This window comes from Chiloscyllium punctatum, chromosome 27, assembly GCF_047496795.1.
Source record: "Chiloscyllium punctatum isolate Juve2018m chromosome 27, sChiPun1.3, whole genome shotgun sequence".
In the NCBI taxonomy this organism is placed as follows: Eukaryota; Metazoa; Chordata; class Chondrichthyes; order Orectolobiformes; family Hemiscylliidae; genus Chiloscyllium; species Chiloscyllium punctatum.
In genome coordinates this window covers 8708932-8729428 of record NC_092765.1, presented here as the reverse complement: position 1 = coordinate 8729428, position 20497 = coordinate 8708932, and the positions used below count along the sequence as shown (strand labels likewise).

Genomic DNA, 20497 nt, shown 5'->3' with positions numbered 1-20497 from the left:
CTTTATAACTACACCACTTGATATGAAAATTTCAGACCACACACTGTGCTCAGTGCAAAGATGTGTCTCCTAAAGTTCTTTTGAGGATTTCCTTGGAAAACTGAGAGCAACTGGATTAGACTAGGGGTTTGGAAAGTTTGTGTTTCCAACTAAATGAGCAGATGCTACATCTTTGAAGTTTAAAATGGAGAGATCTGCCACGTTCCCCTGATCTATACATGAGCCAAAAAGCAGCAAAGCCTCAGATTCTATTTCCAGTCAGAGATTTCAGCCAGAGGCGTGGAAGGCATGTGACAATTTATTCTCCATAAACCTGAATTAGGTATTTTTTTTTAAAACTACGCTCATGAGCACGAGGCAGCCTCTCTGCTGGAAAATATGTTCATGTGGATCAGATCAAGGTTAGGCTGGGAAGTTCAAGATGTTGCCTGCATGCCATAAAAATAAGGCAAGAAAGTGGTGGCTGGGGAGAGAAACAGAGCGACGAATCTGACATGTTATGATTAAATATTCCAAAATTAGAGAGATTCCCAACATGTGCATTTGATTCTTTAACAAAAAGGTAACTCAATCCACCAACCTGAAATTTCTATAAAGCTTTTAATAAATTCGTCTAATGCTAGGCCAATGTGGAGGCATTAATTAGTTATGTTTTCCTTGGATCTTTAACAGCAGCAAAGTAAACAGAAACTCGAGCCACAATTCCCCGAACCTTGCCTCCATATCCCACGACCTGCCTGGTTTTGATAAAATACTTTATGAATTGAGTGTAAAGAACTCAAGTTTGCGACTTACCTCAAAGAATTTCTGAATTACATAGTTTCCAAAAACATCGACCATCAGTTGATAAGCTGCCTGAAGTATTTCATTAAAAACCAGCTGTCTTTCAGCAGGAGTGGCCCGTTCCAATTTAAGTTGAATAAATCTGCAGGTAACAAAATATTTTAAAGGGTGCATTTAACAGCAATACTCAAACTACAACTCTCTGCTCCAAGTATTATTTTAAGGAAATGGGATGAAAGGCTCTGTCACATAGCCCAAAATTCAGTTGTTATATTTGCTATAAACTGGGTCAGAGTTAGCAGCCACTTGGAATGTACAAGTTGAGCTACATACCAGGCATGAATATTTCCCTCCTGTATTGGCAACCAAATGTTGCTCATTCCTACAAAACCAAAACACATGACAAATTTTCCAGTCTTAACTCTGTCAACTTTTTGCCTACCGAAAAAAGAAATTGAAAGCTCTCCACAAACAAATGTTGGAATATTCCCAAATACCTTCCCAGGACAGCAGCAGCAAACATGTAATATATGCAGACCTAGCAGAAACCACCTTCAGCCCAGAGATACACACAAGTGATGAACAGACTACATGACGCAGTTTAAGTTCAGTCTATTAGAGAGAGCGAGGAGAGAGAGAGAGAGCGAGGAGAGAGAGAGAGAGAGAGAGCGAGAGAGAGAGCGAGGAGAGAGAGAGAGCGCGAGGAGAGAGAGAGAGAGAGAGAGAGAGAGAGCGAGAGCGAGAGCGAGAGCGAGAGCGAGAGCGAGAGCGAGAGCGAGAGAGAGGAGAGAGAGAGAGGAGAGAGAGAGAGAGAGCGCGAGGAGAGAGAGAGAGCGAGGAGAGAGAGAGAGAGAGAGAGAGCGCGAGGAGAGAGAGAGAGAGAGAGAGAGCGCGAGGAGAGAGAGAGAGAGAGAGAGAGAGAGAGAGAGAGAGAGAGAGAGAGAGAGAGCGCGAGCGAGAGGAGAGAGCGAGGGAGGAGAGAGAGAGAGCGAGGGAGGAGAGAGAGAGAGCGAGGGAGGAGAGAGAGAGAGCGAGGGAGGAGAGAGAGAGAGCGAGGGAGGAGAGAGAGAGAGCGAGCGAGGAGAGAGAGAGAGCGAGCGAGGAGAGAGAGAGAGCGAGTGAGGAGAGAGAGAGAGGAGAGAGAGAGCGCGAGCGAGGAGAGAGAGAGCGCGAGCGAGGAGAGAGAGAGCGCGAGCGAGGAGAGAGAGAGCGCGAGCGAGGAGAGAGAGAGCGCGAGCGAGGAGAGAGAGAGCGCGAGCGAGGAGAGAGAGAGCGCGAGCGAGGAGAGAGAGCGCGCGAGCGAGGAGAGAGAGCGCGCGAGCGAGGAGAGAGAGAGCGCGAGCGAGGAGAGAGAGAGCGCGCGAGCGAGGAGAGAGAGAGCGCGCGAGCGAGGAGAGAGAGAGCGCGAGCGAGGAGAGAGAGAGCGAGCGAGGAGAGAGAGAGAGCGAGCGAGGAGAGAGAGAGCGAGGAGAGAGAGAGAGAGAGAGAGAGCGCGAGGAGAGAGAGAGAGCGAGCGAGGAGAGAGAGAGCGAGCGAGGAGAGAGCGAGAGAGAGAGAGAGAGAGAGAGAGAAGAGAGAGAGCGAGGAGAGAGAGAGAGAGAGAGAGAGAGAGAGAGAGAGAGAGAGAGAGAGAGAGAGAAGAGAGAGAGATCGAGGAGAGAGAGAGAGCGCGAGGAGAGAGAGAGAGAGCGAGGAGAGAGAGAGAGAGCGAGGAGACAGAGAGAGAGCGAGGAGAGAGAGAGAGAGCGAGGAGACAGAGAGAGAGCGAGGAGACAGAGAGAGAGCGAGGAGACAGAGAGAGAGCGAGGAGAGAGAGAGAGAGAGAGAGAGAGAGCGAGCGAGGAGAGAGAGAGAGAGCGAGGAGAGAGAGAGGAGAGAGAGAGAGAGAGAGAGAGAGAGCGAGGAGAGAGAGAGAGAGAGAGAGAGAGAGAGAGAGAGAGAGAGGAGAGAGAGAGAGCGAGGAGAGCGCGAGAGAGGAGAGCGAGAGAGACCTCCTGGGTCAATGGGAAATGTTAATATACACTGCCATACATCAAACTTCAGCACTCCCTCACCCAAACGTGTTGTGTAAATGCACCTCATCACTCTGAATGGTTTAACAGCTCCTGCTGTGCATTATGATACAGGCTCTATCTACTCAGAGCTGGATGAGCTGTGAAATACAGAACAACTGTATTGTCATAGGATTGTGTGCATTTCCACAGATAACACTCAGTTCTTGGCAAAATGTTTTTGTACATAAAGGCTTTGAGATACTTTTTGCCTCATTTGCTTCTTAGCATGGATTGCGCCTGTGATAAGCTGAAATCTATTCTACCATACACAGTATCTCACTGGCTGTTAAATCTTATGATGAAACTGCCTTTTTCTTTAAAAAAACATAAAACTGCTATTAGTAATTAGTTTTCCATATTTTCTGAACATCTCCATTTAAATAATCTCATCAACCAACCAGTTTTACATGTATCCATCAGATTAAGTGGTCACATGGTTAGTAATATTTAGCATTAAATGCTCTGGAAAAAGTTAGAAATATCTTAAAAAGGAAAAAGTTCTGAATAGGCCGTAAAAGCCAGGCTAAACACATTCAAATAAATTACTTAAAAGTCCAATTACAAGAACCAAATATAAAGACAGAAGAACTTTCCTAATAAAGCAAAACATCCAAAGACTGCTCACCTTCACCTTGCCTTTCCCAAAATCATTGCTTCTCAGATGGGCTCGATTCTCTCGCCCACTTCCTCTAAAGTGCTAAAGCTTGCTCAGGCACAGGTTCAAGTGGAAGCAGTACTTGAATATCTTCATCAAGTAAGCAGACCTTGTGCTCAAGCATTAGCAGCCAATGAGGCATACTGGGACTAAGTGAGGCCAGATCCATTTTCACAAACAATTACACAGATGTAGTTAACAGCAAACACTACACAATCATCAAGCGTGGCAACCCTAGCCATACCACATAACCTATCGCAAATCTAGATGTAGTGCTCAAGTTGCCGCCTAGGACAATATTACAAAACTAGGAATCAAAACGGACTCCTTTTCTGATGTCTCACCGAGTTCAACAATGACCAATGGCTTAACTAAGTTCACAGAGAGTTGATATTTAAGCCTTATGCATCACTTCTGCACTAGCAGGTTTAGATGGATCAATGGTCTTGCTCTATTTAAAGTACTGGGCTGTATTTAAGTGATTTCACCCTACCTTGAACCATGCTGATCCTGAGAGAATTCCATGATGTGGCCGGCTATTTCACGCAGCTGAAGGTTTGGGTAGCGGTTATTACGGAAGTCTTCCAGTAATCTGCTGCGCCCAGATGGCATCACATCCGACATACTATACCGCAGGCGGGATGGCGGAAACAACTGACTGCTGGAGCTAAACAGACTGGAGGCACTGTTAACACTTCGGTACTTGGCTTCAGCACCTGGGGCAGCAGAGATGAATCTTCCACTTCCATTGGTCAGCCCGCCTGTGATTACAATTGTAGCAAAAGATAGGATTTCCTTCAAACACTCAACCCACATTCGCCTCCATATCTTTAATGCTGATTTTAAAAGTCACTTGAAAAAATTTAGTAGACTGCTGGCTCAGCTCATGAGTATAAAAATTAGTTTCATAAATGGGCAGTATTTTACAACGCTCAATGAGAGCAAGTTTGTCATCATTGCCAAAGGATTGCAAACACCCCAAACAGTCAAGATCCCCAACTATTATCCATGCATTAATCACTTCAACTTGACATACAAGCAAACTTTCCCATTAACTGCGTTTCTGTTTTTAATCAAGACATTCAAAGATTGTCTAACAAATTAGAAAACCATATCACAATCTGCTTATAAAGCTACTTTAGGGCTTTGTAAGATTTCAGATATCTTTTTGGTTTTAAAAGTTCTTTGACTTCTGGTAGAGATAGAAATTTGTAACAAAGAAAATCTCTGTAATAAGAGAGCTACCCACCCCGCTTACCCAGGTTAAGGCTCGATGATGATCCATGTGATGATAACGATGGTGGTGGTGTTAGCGAGTGGCTGGGACCTTGGTTCGGCAGAGGCATCCCGACTGGGCCAGGAGAGGAAGAGAATCCTAACCCATTGTAAAAATTGTGGCCAATGGGAGCAAGGCTGCTAGTCGTTCGCTTGTACAGATCAGAGCTACCTGTAAGGGAGTCTCTTCGTGAGCCACTGCTGGTATTGGAGCTTCCAACTTAAAAACAAAGTTGAAAAGAAATTATTGCTTTTGATCACCTGCAATAATCATGCATTCATATATACAAATTGACGTGTCCAAGTCTTTGAAATACGAACCAACTAATTTTCTTTTAGAAAATTTAAAATATTTTGATGCATTCTCAGCTCTTTAAAAAAGTTAAATGCATTCAACAAAGAGATATAAATGGCTTCTTTCTTTTGATCATAAATCTTAATCCTGTTCCTCATGAGGACAGCTCTGCATAGGAAATTAAATGTGGTTTTAACATCATGGCCTCTGAAGATCAGAAGGGCTCTTCGTTAACTGTTAATTATGGTCCATGCATGCCCTGAAGTAACAACTAGCATACAATTTTGCAAAACTTGCTACTGTCACCACAAGTTCAGTGAAGCAGAACAGCAGGTGTGTCAAATCCATGCAACATCTATTTAAGATGGTAGATAACCCAACCATAGATAGACATTATCTCTTCAAACTTGTCTTGCGTAAATATTTTGGAAAAAAAAATGGTGATTACACACATGAATTAACTAACACCCAAAGTTAAACAATTTGAATGGTACTGAGGAGTCCTTGGATGTGGTTTTTGTGATAAGTGCTTTAATATCATTGTGATAAAACTCGCTGTGACAAGACTGAAGTATCACGTTGCAAATTATTAAGCATGTGTCATTATCATTTATTTCAAGTGAATGCATCAAAATTAGGAATCAGATTACTGTCTGGTACTTTCAGAGTTTTTATTTTTGGAGATGGTTTTAACTGAAAATAAAATAGGCTTCAAGCTCCCAAGTATATCTGAAGAACGCCCCGTTAATTTTCCCACTGTATTTTCGGTAGGCAGCCAATCAACTGTGAAGACACATGCCTGACAAGAAAGCGTGATGATTCAGTTCAATACTGCTCATTCAATGCTTTAATGTTGTGCAGTTAGCACTGCATTCCTACAATTACAAATGTACCTGCTGATCCAAATCCGCCAAGTGCAGATCCAAGTGTAGCCCCAAGTGAACTAGTGCTTCCAAAGCCCAGGGAAGTGCTGCCTGGCTGGCCAGACCCCTGAGAGAACAGTGAGTTGCTTTGTGAAGTGCTCGACAGGGAATTGTTACCATAGAAGGAGTTGGAGGCCAAACTATTGGTAGGCTGCTGTTGTGGCTGCTGCTGTGGCTGCTGGCTGCCCATTGGGCGAAAGGAACCATTTGCTGTCCCTGCGAGGCCACTCGCTGTACCGTTTGCGGAGGCTGCGGCTGCGGCAACTGTTGGAACAGAAAGCAAGATCCACTGCAATGCCAGTTTTTACATGGGAATGGAATATGAACCAAACAGAAATAGAAATATTGCCAACTTTGTCATGATTATCTACATCGAAGAACAGCACTGTGATGAGGGTGGTACCGTGCCTCATCCCACTGGAGATTTCACATCAACGGCAATCTTTCCTTAAAACAATTTGTGGTTATAATGATGTCACATCAAAGGCATGCACATGTGACCAATCCCATTTCCACAAGGTCTGGGCGGAATTTGCTTGTTTTTAAACACTTCTTAAAGTAATACACAAGGTTCTACAGCATGTTTAATGCAGCAGAAACAAAACAAATGGTTAGCACTGTGACGCCAGGGACCCAGGTTCATTTCCAGCGTTGGGTGACTGTCTGTGAGTAGTTTGCATGTTCATCTTTTGTCTGTGTGTGTTTCTTGTGGGTGCTCCAGTTTCCTCCCACAGTCCAAAGATGTGCAGTTTAGATGGATTGGACCTTGGTAAATAGGATAGGTTGGGATGTTCCTCAGAGTGTCAGTGCACTCAATGGGCCAAATGTCCTCTATCTATATTGTATATTATGATTCTAATGAAAAATAAATTATTAGGTCATTAAACGGAACAATGTTTGATTAAGTTGTGACATTATTGCACTTCTTCAGTTAGAAATGCCAAGTGGATGATCCATCTCTAGCTTTTCCAGTGGTCTCCAGAATTATAGATCCCAGTCTCCAGCCAATTCAATTCACTCCATGTGATATCAAGAAACGGCTAGAGGCACTGGATACTGCAAAGGCTCTGGGCCCTGACAACATTCCAGCAACAGTACTGAAGACATATGCTCCAGAACATGCTGCTCCCTGAGCCAAGCTCTTCCACTACAGTTACAACACTGGCATCTACCCGATATTGTGGAAAATTGCCCAGATATGTCCTGTACACAAAAGGCAGGAGAAATCCAACCCAGCCAATTACCGCCCCAATCAGTCTACTCTCCATCATCAGTAAAGTGATGGAAGGGATCATCAACAGTACCATCGAACAGCACCAGTTCAGTGACACAGTTTGGGTTCGGCCAGGGTCACTCAGCTCCTGATCTCATTACAGCCTTACTTCAAATGTGGACAAAAGAGCTGAACTCCAGAGGTGAAGGGAAAGTCACAGCCCTTGATATCAAGGCCGCATTTGACCAAATATGGCATCAAGGAGCTCTGGCAAAACTGGAATCAATGGGCATCAGGGGTTAACACTTTGCTGGCTAAAGTCATACCTGGTACAAAGGAAGATGGTTGTGGTTGTGGAGGGTCAGTCATCTCAGCTCCTGGACATTTCTGCAAGAGTCCCTCAGGGTAGTGCCCTAGGCACAACAATCTTCAGCTGCTTCATCGATGACCCTCCCTCCGTCATAAGGTCAGAAGTGGGGATATTCACCAATGATTGCACAGTGTTCAGCACCACTTGCGACTCCTCAGATACTGAAGCAGTCCATGCTCAAATGCAACAAGACCAGTACAATAACCAGGCTCGGACTGACAAGTAGCAAGTAACATTCATGCCACACGAATGCCAGGCAATGAACATCACCAATAAAGAGACACACTCACCACCAAACCTTGACATTCAACAGTATTACCATCACTGAATCCCCCATTGTGAACATCCTTGGGGCTACCATTGACCAACTGGGCTCAGAGTGGCTACAAGAGCAGATCAGAGGCACAGAATACTATAAGTGAGTAACTCACCTCCTGACACCCCAAGGTCTATCCACCATAAACAAGATGTAAGCCAGGAGTGGGATGGAATACTCCCCACTTGTCTGGATGGGTGCAGCTCCAACTACACTCAAGAAGCTTGACACCATCCATGACAAAGCAACCCGCTTGATTGGCACCACATCTACATTCAATCCCTCCACTACTGGCACTCAGTAGCAGCAGTGAGTGAGTACCATCTACAAGATGCACTGCAGAAATTCACCAAAGATCCTTAGACAGTACCCTCGAAACCCACAAGCACTTCCATCTAGAAGAAGGGCAGCAAGGTACTTGGGAATGCCACTACCTGCAGGTTCCCCTCCAAGCCACTCACCACCTGGACTTGGAAACGTACCACCAGCTGTTGGGTCAAATATCCTGGAGTTCCCTCCCTCCCGGCACGATCAACCTACAGCACATGGACTGCAGCGATTCAAGGAGGCAGATCACCACCACCACCTTCTCTCAAGGGCAACTAGGGATTGGCATATCCCACAAATGAATATTTAAAAAAAGCAAAATACTCAGATACTGTAAATTTGAAATAACAACAAGAAAATGCTGGAATACAACTTCTTTGGAAGTTGGAAGATTTCATCCTGGTCTCAAAACATTAGATTAGATTAGATTAGATTACTTACAGTGTGGAAACAGGCCCTTCGGCCCAACAAGTCCACACCACCCCGCCAAAGCGCAACCCACCCATATCCCTACATTTACCCCTTACCTAACACTAGGGGCAATTTAGCATGGCCAATTCACCTGATCTGCACATCTTTGGACTGTGGGAGGAAAGCCACGCAGACACGGGGAGAACGTGCAAACTCCACACAGTTTGTCGCCTGAGGCGGGAATTGAACCCGGATCTCTGGCGCTGTGAGGCAACAGTGCTAACCACTGTGCCACCGTGCCGCCCTCTTAGCTTCCTTTCACTCTCCAGAAACACTGCCAGACCGGCAGGAGGTTCTCCAGCTCTCCTCATTTTTAGTTCACTGCATCTTGTATTATTGCATCACTGCTGGAACTTACTTATAGAGGATATTGGCTAAAACATCTTATTCTGCATTTCCAGTTGCCCTACAAATTTATCACTTATTGGAATGCAGTCACATACAGGAGGAGCAAATTACTGCAGATGCTGGAATCTGTATTGAAAACAACAAATGCTGGAGATCACACTGGATCAGGCAGCATCCATGGAGAGAGAGACAGCAAGCTAATGTGTCAAGTCTAGATGACTCTTCATTACAGCTGAAGTGAAGTGTAAATATCTAAGGTATAGTTTGGGTGTGCGTGCGCGCATGCATGCACAGTACTGGGGAGAAAATGACGTGGATAGTTCAGAAGTCACATATAGGTCAGACTATACATGGGGATTTGGTTTTCTTTGGCAGCTTTCTTTCTGTGATCCAGCAGCCTGAATCTGACGATATATCAATCATTTCTTCAGGTACCAGTTATTCAAAACCTGAGCTGTAAGAATAGACATGGCCAGCAGGGGGAAGTGGAGGGAAGTTAAATGTTTGGGATGAGTTGATTACATTCTCATGAACGCACAATCACAGAATAAAACTTCCCAGAATTTCACAGCAACTGGTAATTGCACTCACTTAGCCAGAAGATGACTGACATAGAAGGTCCTGTAGAGTATCGGAGAGCAGTGAACACACAAGTTATTCCTAGAACAAGTGGATTTAAGCTACAATCACTATACAAATGTTAATTTAATTGCTCCATAACCAGCATTATTCAATTTTAGGAGCACAAAATTTAGCAGAAAATTAAAACTAATGAAATGAAACATTAACACAGATTGTTAGTTTGGTGACAGAACAATTTCTTTTATGTACAGAAGGCATACAGTGGTGAGCCCTGGGGTCAGTACTATCATGATGATATAAAATATGGGCCATTAATCTTTTCAATTTCATGAATAAACTTAAAAGCTTTGGATTATGGTTCAAGAGAAACGCAGGGTTAAAGTGCATGTGTGCAAATGCATGGAATTGGTGTAAATGAGATCAGGGAGTTACAGGCACAGATTGCCATGTGGAATTATGACGTTCTTGTGATAACAGAAACCTAGCTCAAGGAATAAAAGCAGGACTGGATGTTAATATATTCCTGCGCAGATATTCACACAATATTGACGGGGAAAAAAAAGTTTATATGGGGGAGGGACGGGGCTACTGTTAGCATTGCAAGGCTGACAAAAGATCATGTCTCAGAATCAGATTTGATTTAGCTTGAGTTAAGGAACAAGGAAGGTAGAATTACATTGTTAGGCCCAATCTATAGATCACCAAGCAATGGAGGGTTTCGAGAAATAAGTTTGCACAGCAATTACAGGGACGCCAACATTAGTAGTAGTTCTAATGGGGGACTTCAATTACTCAAATGTAGACTGGGATATAGGTAGTCTAAGGGGCAAGTATTCCAAAATGGTTCTGAAATGCACTGCACAACATGGTGGAGGCAGGTTCAACAGAGGCACCCAAGAAGGTAGTGAACGATCATTTAAATAAAAGCAATGTGCAAGCTAGGGGATAATGGAGGAGAATGGCAACAAGCCTTGATACTCATTTGGTGAGACAGTGGAGACAGGACGGCCTAAGTGGCCTCCTTCTGCAGTGCAACACACCTCTGATTCTAAGATCTGCGACTTGTTAAAATGCCCATTAAAATAACCTTACCTGAAAGGAGCCATGGTTACGGGAATTCACAAAGGAATGTCTAAACAGTATGGCTGAGACTCTCATCCTGAAAGGCTACCCTAAGGAGCAAATACCTGGAAACTGAAATTCATCATTTGCAATGTATAGCTCACAAAAAAGACCAAGACTTGCTGGAGCAAAGGCTTCAATCTGAAGCTCATTATGCAAAGAGACGGCTAAAACCATCTCCAACCCCAAATCTACATCGAAGGGTCACAGAGAAACTAACTAGACAGTCGATTTTGTTCCACTGTGACCGGTTAGTCAACTAAGATACATCAAAGAATCCCTTCAAATAAGAATCAGTATTTAATTTTTTTTTGCGGCAAGTACGCACATTCTGAAGCATCTAAGAATTTGCAATAATATAAAGAACAAGGAGTTTCTCTCAGTGTTTGATGGAAGAACCAGTTGTCCAAAAAGTGATCTTCTCCGAGAGAAAGCTGACAGCAAACTGACAATTTTCGATAATTCACAGAATCATAGAATCCCTGCAGTGTGGAAACTGCCCGTTTGGCCCAACAAGTCCACATCGACCCTCTGAAAAGCAACCCACCCAGCCCCATTCCCCTAACCTATTACTCTACATTTACCCCTGACTTAATGCATCTAACCTACACATCCCTGACATTACGGGCAATTTAGCTTGGCCAATTCACCTGACCTGCACATCTTTGGATCATGGGAAGAAACCGGAGCACCTAGAGGAAACCCACACAGACTTGGGGGAAATGTGCAAACTCCACACAGACAGTCGCCCGAGGCTGGAATCGAACGCAGGTCCATAGCACTGAGAGACAGCAGTGCTAACCACTGAGCCACCTGGCCACATTAATTATAATTGACTACATCTAAATGCGCAGCTACTCATGATCAGCCTCAAAGATGACCAAAGGACTCTAAACTGTATATTCTTTTATCTTGCTTGTACTATATTAACCCCTATGTGTGTGTGTATTTGCATACTCACATACATACTTATATGAATGTACGGAAACTGCTTGACATTGAGTTTTTGTTAGTTTTGCTGAGTTCGACAGTTCACAGATATCCTTTTTGACACAAGAGAGCCTTGCTGGCTGCCCTCTGTGGTCACAGCAAAAACAGCTAACTACATTTTTAACTGGAGAAGTGTCAAGCAACAAAAACTCAAAAACCTTTATTGTGGTCAACTAAGGAGGTTGGACAAGTAGAACCAGTTCACATCATCTCATCTGGTTGCAACAGAACAAAGACCATTGCTTTTCTAGATTTATATTAGCCATCCAAAAGCAGGTACACAGGGCACAATTTCAAAATTTGCGGATTACACAAATTGCCAACTTTGAGGAGGACAGTGAACAAATTCAAGAGGCTGTAGACAGTTGGAATGGGTAAACACATCGCAGGTGCAATTTAATGCAGAGAAGTGCAAAGTGATTCATTTGGGAGCGAGAATATGAAACAATGAAAACTAAAGGGTACAATTCTAGAGGGTGAGACAAGAACAGGAGAACTGAGAAACCACATGCCCACAAACCACTGAATCGGATGGCAAGTAGAGAAAGCAGTTAAAAGGAACAGAGGGTTATGAGATTTATATTAAAAAAGTACAAAAGGAAGTCCTTTAATTTTTTTTTATAAAACACCAGTTTGATCTCAACTGCAATACTGTGTTTACAATCCTGGGAATGTATTAGAGGAGGTGAAGAAAAGATTCATGAAAAAGACAGTGAAACAGTGGCTTCAGGAACATGGATAGACTGAAGCTGCGCTTGATCTCCTTAGCAAAAGGATAGCCATGGGGAAGAGTTGAAGCAAAATTTACAGGGAGATCAGTTCCTAGTGGCAGAAGAGTAGGGAACAGACCACACAGAAACATGTGACTGGCAGACGAACCAGACGCAGCATGCTTATAAACATATTTTATATGTTATGGTTTGGAATGCACTGCTTCAAAACTTGGTAGCAGCAGATTTAACGCTGGCTTTCAAAAGATATCTGAATAAGCATCTGAAGGGTGAAATTCTGCAGAGCAGGAGGTGCAGCAAGATGGGGAGCAGTAATAGCTGAACTATTGTTGCAGACAGCTGGCATACATTTGACAAGTCAAAATGTCTCCTTTTGTACTTTAACCATTTTGAGATTTTAACTGGAACAGTGTCATGGGTAAACAAATGACAAATATGAAGAAAGCTAAAGATTCAGCTTTGGCAAGCAAACACCCATTGCAGTAGAGAGATCGATCTGTGGAACAGGCATCTAAAATGACACAATAATCTTCCTTTATTGAATTAGAGGTGCCAAAAATGTTAAGTTTACAAATGCAAGTCCCATTTTGAAACAGATAAACCTTACCTGCCTGTGCTGCAGATGGACTTATGATTACAGGTGCTGGAGCGACAAGTCTTACTGGAGCTCCTAGACCATTCCGAGCCCCAGTATTCACGACCAGGGCACCAGTCTGGTCGTAGTAAGCAGCTGGAGCTAGGACTTGATAACCTGTAGTAAAAAAAGTGCTCAAAATATACCCATTTGTATGTAATACCATATACTGGTTCAAGTACTTACAACTGGAAATACAATAATGTGAAGTACACCTGGCATTAAGAAATTGTAATCAACGCTTTACAGTTCAGCAGTCTTTAGAAGTTTATTTGTCTTCAGCATCTCAGTTGACAAATTTAATGCGCAAGAGAGTGTGACAGCCATACATAACAGAAATGTGTCACAGAATTAATCTCCAACAAAGGAAGTGAAAGAGGCCTCAATACCTGCATGCTAGGGAGAAAGTCAACTATTTCTCAGTGGAAAATCCCCTTTTGTAGATTTTCATGAGCTAAACTGCCTATCTATCAGTCACTAGCCCACTCATAAAAGGGGTCATCATACAGGATGGCCTGAAATGGGTTTAACCCAATCTATTTGACCACACACTGCACGCAGTCTCCCTTTCCTACCTCCCCATCTCCCAAAATCACGTGCCTCCACAAGCTGTCAGCTCGTGAACCTTCATTCACGCTGCAATAATTTCCAGTTGTGTTTAGATGTTACATTCTCTCCTGAATGAGATTCCATGCATCAATTCATCTGAAGATCCGTTGGCTTTATCCTTGTTGGCTCCTGGCAGTCCAATACACAAGCAATTGTATTCCTGCCATTTAAGTTTCATCATAGTTCTGTCCCTCCTCATCTTTTTGGCTCCTCAGCACCGACTCCCCTTCATTACTCTCTATTTCACTGTTTCAGGTTTTTAGTGCAACCAATTCCCTCCGCCAAAAGCAGCTACATAGATAAGTGAAGAGAAGAAGATTGGTGAAGACAAAATTTAGGTCCCTTGCAGTTAGAATCAGATGAATTTATAATGGACAACAAAGAGATGGCAGACCAGTTGAACAAATACCTTGGATCTGCCTTCACTAAAGAGAACACAAATCTTCAGGAAATGGTAGACGACAGAGGATCAAGCATGAAGTAGGAACGAAAGGCAATCCTGATTAGTCAGGAAACGATACTGCGGAAATTGATGGGATTAAAGACTGGGAAATCCCTAGGGCCTGATGCTCAGTATCCCAGAATACTTAAGGAAGTGGGTCTTGAAATAGAGTCATAGAGATGTACAGCATGGAAAAAGATCCTTTGTTCAAACACATCCATGCGGATCAGATATCCTAACCAGCAGTTGGCCCATATCCCTCGAAAACCTTCTTATTCATTTACACATCCAGATGCCTTTTAAATGTTGCAACTATACCAGCCTCCACCACTTCCTCTGGCAGCTCATGCCATGCATGCACCACTCTCTGTATGAAAAAGTTGCCCCTTAGGTCTCTTTTTATATCTTTCCCCTCTCACCCTAAACCTATGCCCTCTAGTTCTGGACTCCCCGACTCCAGGGAAATGGCTTTGTCTATTTACCCTATCCATGCCCCTCATGATTTTACAAACCTCTAAGGTCACCCCTCAGCCTTTGATGCTCCAGGGAAGACAGCCCCAGCCTATTCAGCCTCTCCCTGCCGCTCAAACCCTCTAACCTGGCAACACCCTTTTAAAGCTTTTTTGAACCTTATCAAGTTTCACAATATCCTTTCGATAGGAGGGAGACTGGAATTGCACAGAGTGTTCGGAAAGTGGCCTGACCAATGTCCTGGACAGCCCCAACATGACCTCTCAACTCCTATACTCAATGCTCTGACCAATAAAGGAAAGCATACCAAATGTCTTCTTCAGTATCCTATCTACCTGCGACTCCACTTTCAAGGAACAATAAACCTGCACTCCAAAGTCTTTTTTGTTCAGTGACATTCCCCAGGATCTTACTACTAAGTGCATAAGTCCCTGCTCTGATTTGCCTTTCCAAAATGCAGCACCTCACATTTATCTAAATTAAATTCCATCTGCCACTCCTCAGCCCATTGGTCCATCTGATCAAGATCCTGTTGTACTCTGAGGTAACCTTCCTCGCTGTCCAACACACCTCCAATTTAGGTGCACAGCGGATGCATCGGTGACATTTTTCCAGCATTCTGTAGTCTCTGGAAGAGTTCCAATAGACTGGAGAGTAGCTAATGTAACTCTACTCTTTAAAAATAGAGGTACAGAAAAATCAGATAATATAGGCTGGTTAGCCTGACAACGGTAGTGGGGAAAATGCTGGAGTCAATCATTAAGGATGCACTAACTGAGCATTTGGAAAGTAGTGACAGAATCAGTCCTAGTCATCACGGATTCACTAAAGGGAAATCATGCTTGACAAATCTTGTGGAATGTTTTTTGAGGATGTGATGATGGTGAATCAGTAAATGTTGTGTATCAGGACTTCCAAAAGGCTTTTGACAAGGTTCCACACAAGAGATTACGAAGGAAAATAAAGACTCATGGTATTGGAGGTAATGTATTGACATAGCTAGAAGCAGACAGTTGGAATAAACAGGCCCTTTTCAGAATGGCAAGCAGTGACGACTGAGGTGTTGCAGGGTTCAGTGCACAGATGTTCACAATATATATATTAACAATGTGGACAAAGGAATTGAATGCCACAACTCCAAATGTGCAGATGACACTAAGCTGGATGGCAATGTGTGCTGCGATGAGAACGCTAAGAAGCTACAGGGAGATTTGGACAGACTAGCTGAGTGGGCAAATACTTAGCAATTGCATTATAACATGGATAAAATGGGAGGTTATCCACTTTGGTCACAAAAGCAGGAAGACAGATTATGATCTGAATGGTGGCAGTTTAGGAAAAGGTGAGCTGCACTGAGACCCTGGGTGTCATGATGGAACAGTCGCTGAGGGTTGGCATGTAGATGCAGCAGGCTGTGAGTAAAACTAATGGCATACTGATCTTCATAGCAAAAGGATTTGAGTATTGGAGTAAGGATGTCCTACTGCAGTTATACAGGGCCTTGGTGAGGCCACACCTTGAGCAGTGTGCGCAGCTTTGTTCTCCTAGTCAGAGAAAGGACATTTTTGTTATTGAGGGAGTTCAGCAAAGGTTCACCAGACTGATTCCTGGGATGGGAGGACTGACATATGAGGGATGACTGGATCGACTGGAATTTAGAATGGGTTGGGTGAGAGGGAGAGGAGGAGACATAGAACCATACAAATTCCTGATGGGACTGGACAGGCTACATGCAGGAAGAATGTTCCCAATGTTGGGAATGTTCAGAACAAGAGGTCGCAGTCTAAGAATAAGGGGTAAGCCATTCAGGACTGGGACAAGGAAAAACTGCTTTAGTCAGAGTCGTGAACCTATGGAATACTCTCAGAGGAAGCTGTTGGGGCCAGTTCATTAGATACATTCAAGAGGGAGCTGGATGTAGCCCTTGTGGCTAAAGAGATCAATGGGTATGGGGAGAGGATGGGAATGGGATACTGAGATTGCATGTTCAGCCATGACCATAGTGAATGACGGTGCAGGCACAAAGGGCCTCACCCTGCACCTATTTTCGATGTTTGTATATCTTCAGGTGATTTTGTCCAATGTTTTGGAAGGACTTTTCAGAATTCATCCGCTCCCCGTCCATATCCATGAACTTTTCAAAAAGCCCTACTCCTTTGAATAAGCTAAGTTCTTTTGCACAACAGAATTACAGAGCTTTGAATATGTCCCAGTCAAACAATGAGATATTTTTCTGAGCCAAATCTATTTGACAATCACAAGCTTTGGAACTGTTGTCTTTCAACTCATCTGAAAATCAACCCCGTCCCATAAAGCTACATTCAGGTATGAATGTTAATAATAAAATGACAAGTTCAGAATAAATCCTCTCACTAAACTGGGTCTACAACAAAACATGCAGTTCCTGTGAATTGAAAATGTTTTGTTTGAATCAAATGAGTAATTAGGCTTGAAGTGTGTTATTCAAAACATCAAAGTGTTAATGTCTGGCTCAGATATGTTTGAGTACAAGTAAGGTTCTCATAACTGAAAATATTCTCAGTGAGGGCAAGTGTGTCATCATTGCCAGACAGATTCAAAAATGAAAATATTGCCAACAGTGCTTTACTTTAAAATTTCCAAAGTGGTGTTAAAACTGCCTTAAAATGGAAGATTAACCTAATTAGTATTTAATTTGGTATTCTGCAAGTCTGTACTGATTTAACCAACATTTCTGTGTATCTAATATTACAAATTATGATTACACTTCCTTTCTTGACCTTGTGTTACAGCAGTAACAGCAAATCCAACAATAACACAAATAACTTGTAAAACAACCAAACACCGAGCATTTGAAATCTTTGCTGGTATGTCAATTAGATCTTCAGAAATGGCAGCAAAAGTAGTTAAAGGTATTTCTAAAATTAAGCTAGTCTGTTTTCTCTAATGTAAGTTACTAAACATATGTATGAAAGATTTCTATTGCTTTGAAGCATCCTCTTCTAAGCAACCTCGATGAATGCTTGGTTATAATAGTTGTACACATGGCAGAAACATGCTGTGTGACGCTTCATGTGTTTTCAATTGTAAACTCAAATGTGAAGAAACTTGATCCATTACTTGTTCAGTGGTTTCTACTTTATGAAGCTCTACAATTGTCAATAATTAACTTGTTGGTAATGCATCAAACATTCTTTAAACGATTATTCTACAACCCACACCACTGCTGTCGGATAATGCATATATCTGCATCACCTGGAATTAATATTTTACCTGGCATTCCAGTGGCCAATCCTTGGCTAAAGGCCAGGGCTGAATTCACGGCTGCAGCTGCTACCAAGCTGTCAGCTTGTTGTCCTTGCTGGCTTTGATTTGGGGTCAAAGGGCGCTGATTGGCTCCAGCTCGCAGAACCTGGGATAAACCATATAGGATTACTGACATTGAAGTGTAACGCCCTGTTGGTCAATGTGATTTCACTGAAATCATAACCAGGAAGATACTGTGTGACACAGATCATTACCATTCATGGTTCAAAGGAATGTGCAACAGAGGATTTATTCTCAATGGTGAGGAGAGTCACGTCAGGCATCATTAGTAAATATTAAGGAAGAAGATTGGTGAATGTCTCTTACTAATTGTTTCTCTTCCTTTCTTGAATATGCTGATCCATCACCACACTATTATTGTGCAGGCACCAAGCAACTTGTGGCCTTCACGTGAACATATGTACCTCAACAGTGACCTTCAAAGCACTCTTGCAAATGGGTGGTGAGGGAACAGATCATGACTCAACTTGAGTGAGCCCTCACTCTCGCATATTTGTCAGGAGCTGGCGCAAAGGTAATTGGCTTAAGTACGCTTGTCTTTCCCAACCAGGGACTTAGCCCGACTATGGAAAACTCACCTCCTCTTACCCTGCACACACATCAAAATTCCAGTACACTTTAGAAAAGGGGGGGGGGGGGGGGGGTTCAACCCAAGTTCGACAAGAGATGCAATACCCAGGAATCGCCAAGATAGATTCAAGAGCTCAAATTTATGTAACGGTGAAGTCAACAGCCAAGCACCAACATTATCACTTTGACCTGCAGCAATATACTTGCTCTGGCTCAGATCTTTAGGAGTACAAAATTGAAATTAACTCGTGAATACTGTTCTCAGTGAGGCCAAGTGCATCATCGTTGCCAGACTGACCTTTGCAAACCAAACAACAGCACTTTGTTCTAATACTTTAGTTCCACTCGTACAGTCTTTAAAGTCCACTGGATACAAATTCCAACTTCAGAGTTTACATTTCAAAACCTAATGAGATACATTCAGCAATATCTCTATTAATGGCCTTCCTTAACATTAATTTATTGCATGCGAAGTGAATAAATATGGATTTTACTTCACTTTCCATGTAATCTTTAAAACACACCAAGGTGGACAAATCTGCTTCTATATTTACTCAGCTTTCCTGACTCAGTGCTAATTCACTCCTCTACCGAGTTATAAATGGATGGATGACTTGCCTGTTGCTGTCCTTGCTGTGCCTGTGACGCAGCCTGCTGGTTTGCAGAGTTGTTAGCAGCTGCGGCTGCAGCTTGCTGCTGGAAGAGATTTGCTGGATAAACACCCCATGGAACACCATAATACTGAGGTGGAACCACTGCCGGGCCTAATACAAAGTAGAGATTTTTAAAAATGCACTTCGCACAATTTACATTAATGCAATACACAAAACTAATGCGAAATCGTAAAAATTTCATTTAATTAGATATTCCAAAAATGTCCTTATTGTCTAATGGACATGCCATTCTTTTATGCAGGATAGATAACTTCATATTTGTGCATCCTAACTTTTCACCCCCCACCCAATAGGTTAGTACAATTATATTTGCCGACTACGCCTTAATAAATTCTGGATTTCTACTTTTCCAAAAAAGAAAAGCGTAATAAGTATGGTTCATTACAGTGGATGTTATTTAATTAAACTAGGAATGGGTCGGTACCTCAGTCAAAATTAGCAGCAATTAAACCCTGACGACTTCTAAAGATGACCAATACAGAACAGTATGCTTGTCATTTAAACAAAAACGAGATTACACAGGCACACTTCAAAACACAGCTGAACGAAATTTCCTTCAAGGTGAATTGATCTCACCTATGCCATCCGGGGCCGGCCGTTTGCCTACACAGGGAGGATGGAAAGAAAAGTTGCTTTGACAATGAAGCCAACCACTTGCGTTGTCTCTTTGTTTCCAGATATATTAACAATGGCGAAATAAAACCCAACCCTGACTTGTACATTACCCACTGAATACTGTGCAGTTACAAAACACATTTCAGGCTCAGAGGGAGCAAACTGAAAATGGACTTGCAATGAATTGTAGAATAAAGGAATCCTAAATAAATGCTTAATCTGATATTGACATCAATTAAACAAATTAAAAACAGGAGTTCACTGTGTCCAATAGAAGTACACTGTCTAGTTAACGACAATGTATACACCCACCGCTCTCTCTCCCCCCTCCCCCCACCCCCCATCCCCATCATATCCGCACCAAATCCCAATTTAACAACATTACAAATGACATCAACGGGTACAGATTGAGGGCTCATCAGCACCAATAACCTCAGTCTGGCTTAGATCTTTAAGAATAGCAAAATTCTCATTATCGAACACTTCTCAGTGAAGATAAGTGTGTCATTATTGTCAGACATTTTTGACATATTTGCTTCTTATTGTGAGCAAACAAATTTTCACCACCTTGAAAATGTTTGTGCTCTTTTACATTTGAATATGTTTGAATTAAGATTAAATTAGATTCAACGGATCTGATTTGTAAACTTCCATCAGTCATCCACTTGAAAATGACATGAGATTTTGCTCATTGAATAAGTTCATCATTAGGATTTAAAAC

At 42.7% G+C, this 20497-nt stretch overlaps 1 protein-coding gene and 3 non-coding genes across 11 annotated transcripts in view; all 4 read right to left on the bottom strand.

Moving 5' to 3' along the window:
- LOC140453394 (pumilio homolog 1-like) overlaps positions 1 to 20497 on the bottom strand; it is a 163610-nt gene that overhangs the window by 20293 nt on the left and 122820 nt on the right. For 3 of the 8 annotated variants that reach the window (XM_072548016.1, XM_072548015.1, XM_072548017.1), the window contains 8 exons: positions 19738 to 19764; positions 19106 to 19251; positions 17864 to 18002; positions 13063 to 13206; positions 5956 to 6249; positions 4742 to 4987; positions 3986 to 4253; positions 796 to 925 (listed from right to left, as the gene is read on the bottom strand). In XM_072548016.1, coding sequence (XP_072404117.1) covers positions 796 to 925; positions 3986 to 4253; positions 4742 to 4987; positions 5956 to 6249; positions 13063 to 13206; positions 17864 to 18002; positions 19106 to 19251; positions 19738 to 19764 — 1394 coding nt within the window. The remainder of the gene's footprint in view (positions 1 to 795; positions 926 to 3985; positions 4254 to 4741; positions 4988 to 5955; positions 6250 to 13062; positions 13207 to 17863; positions 18003 to 19105; positions 19252 to 19737; positions 19765 to 20497) is intronic. The other 5 variants (XM_072548019.1, XM_072548020.1, XM_072548021.1 and 2 more) reach the window with 3 other exon arrangements.
- On the bottom strand, positions 17097 to 17181 carry LOC140453751 (small nucleolar RNA SNORD103/SNORD85). Its single transcript, XR_011952486.1, has one exon. It is a non-coding gene; the product is annotated as a small nucleolar RNA SNORD103/SNORD85 (small nucleolar RNA).
- Positions 18695 to 18780, bottom strand: LOC140453752 (small nucleolar RNA SNORD103/SNORD85). Its single transcript, XR_011952487.1, has one exon. It is a non-coding gene; the product is annotated as a small nucleolar RNA SNORD103/SNORD85 (small nucleolar RNA).
- On the bottom strand, positions 20214 to 20294 carry LOC140453753 (small nucleolar RNA SNORD103/SNORD85). The gene has a single exon (XR_011952488.1). It is a non-coding gene; the product is annotated as a small nucleolar RNA SNORD103/SNORD85 (small nucleolar RNA).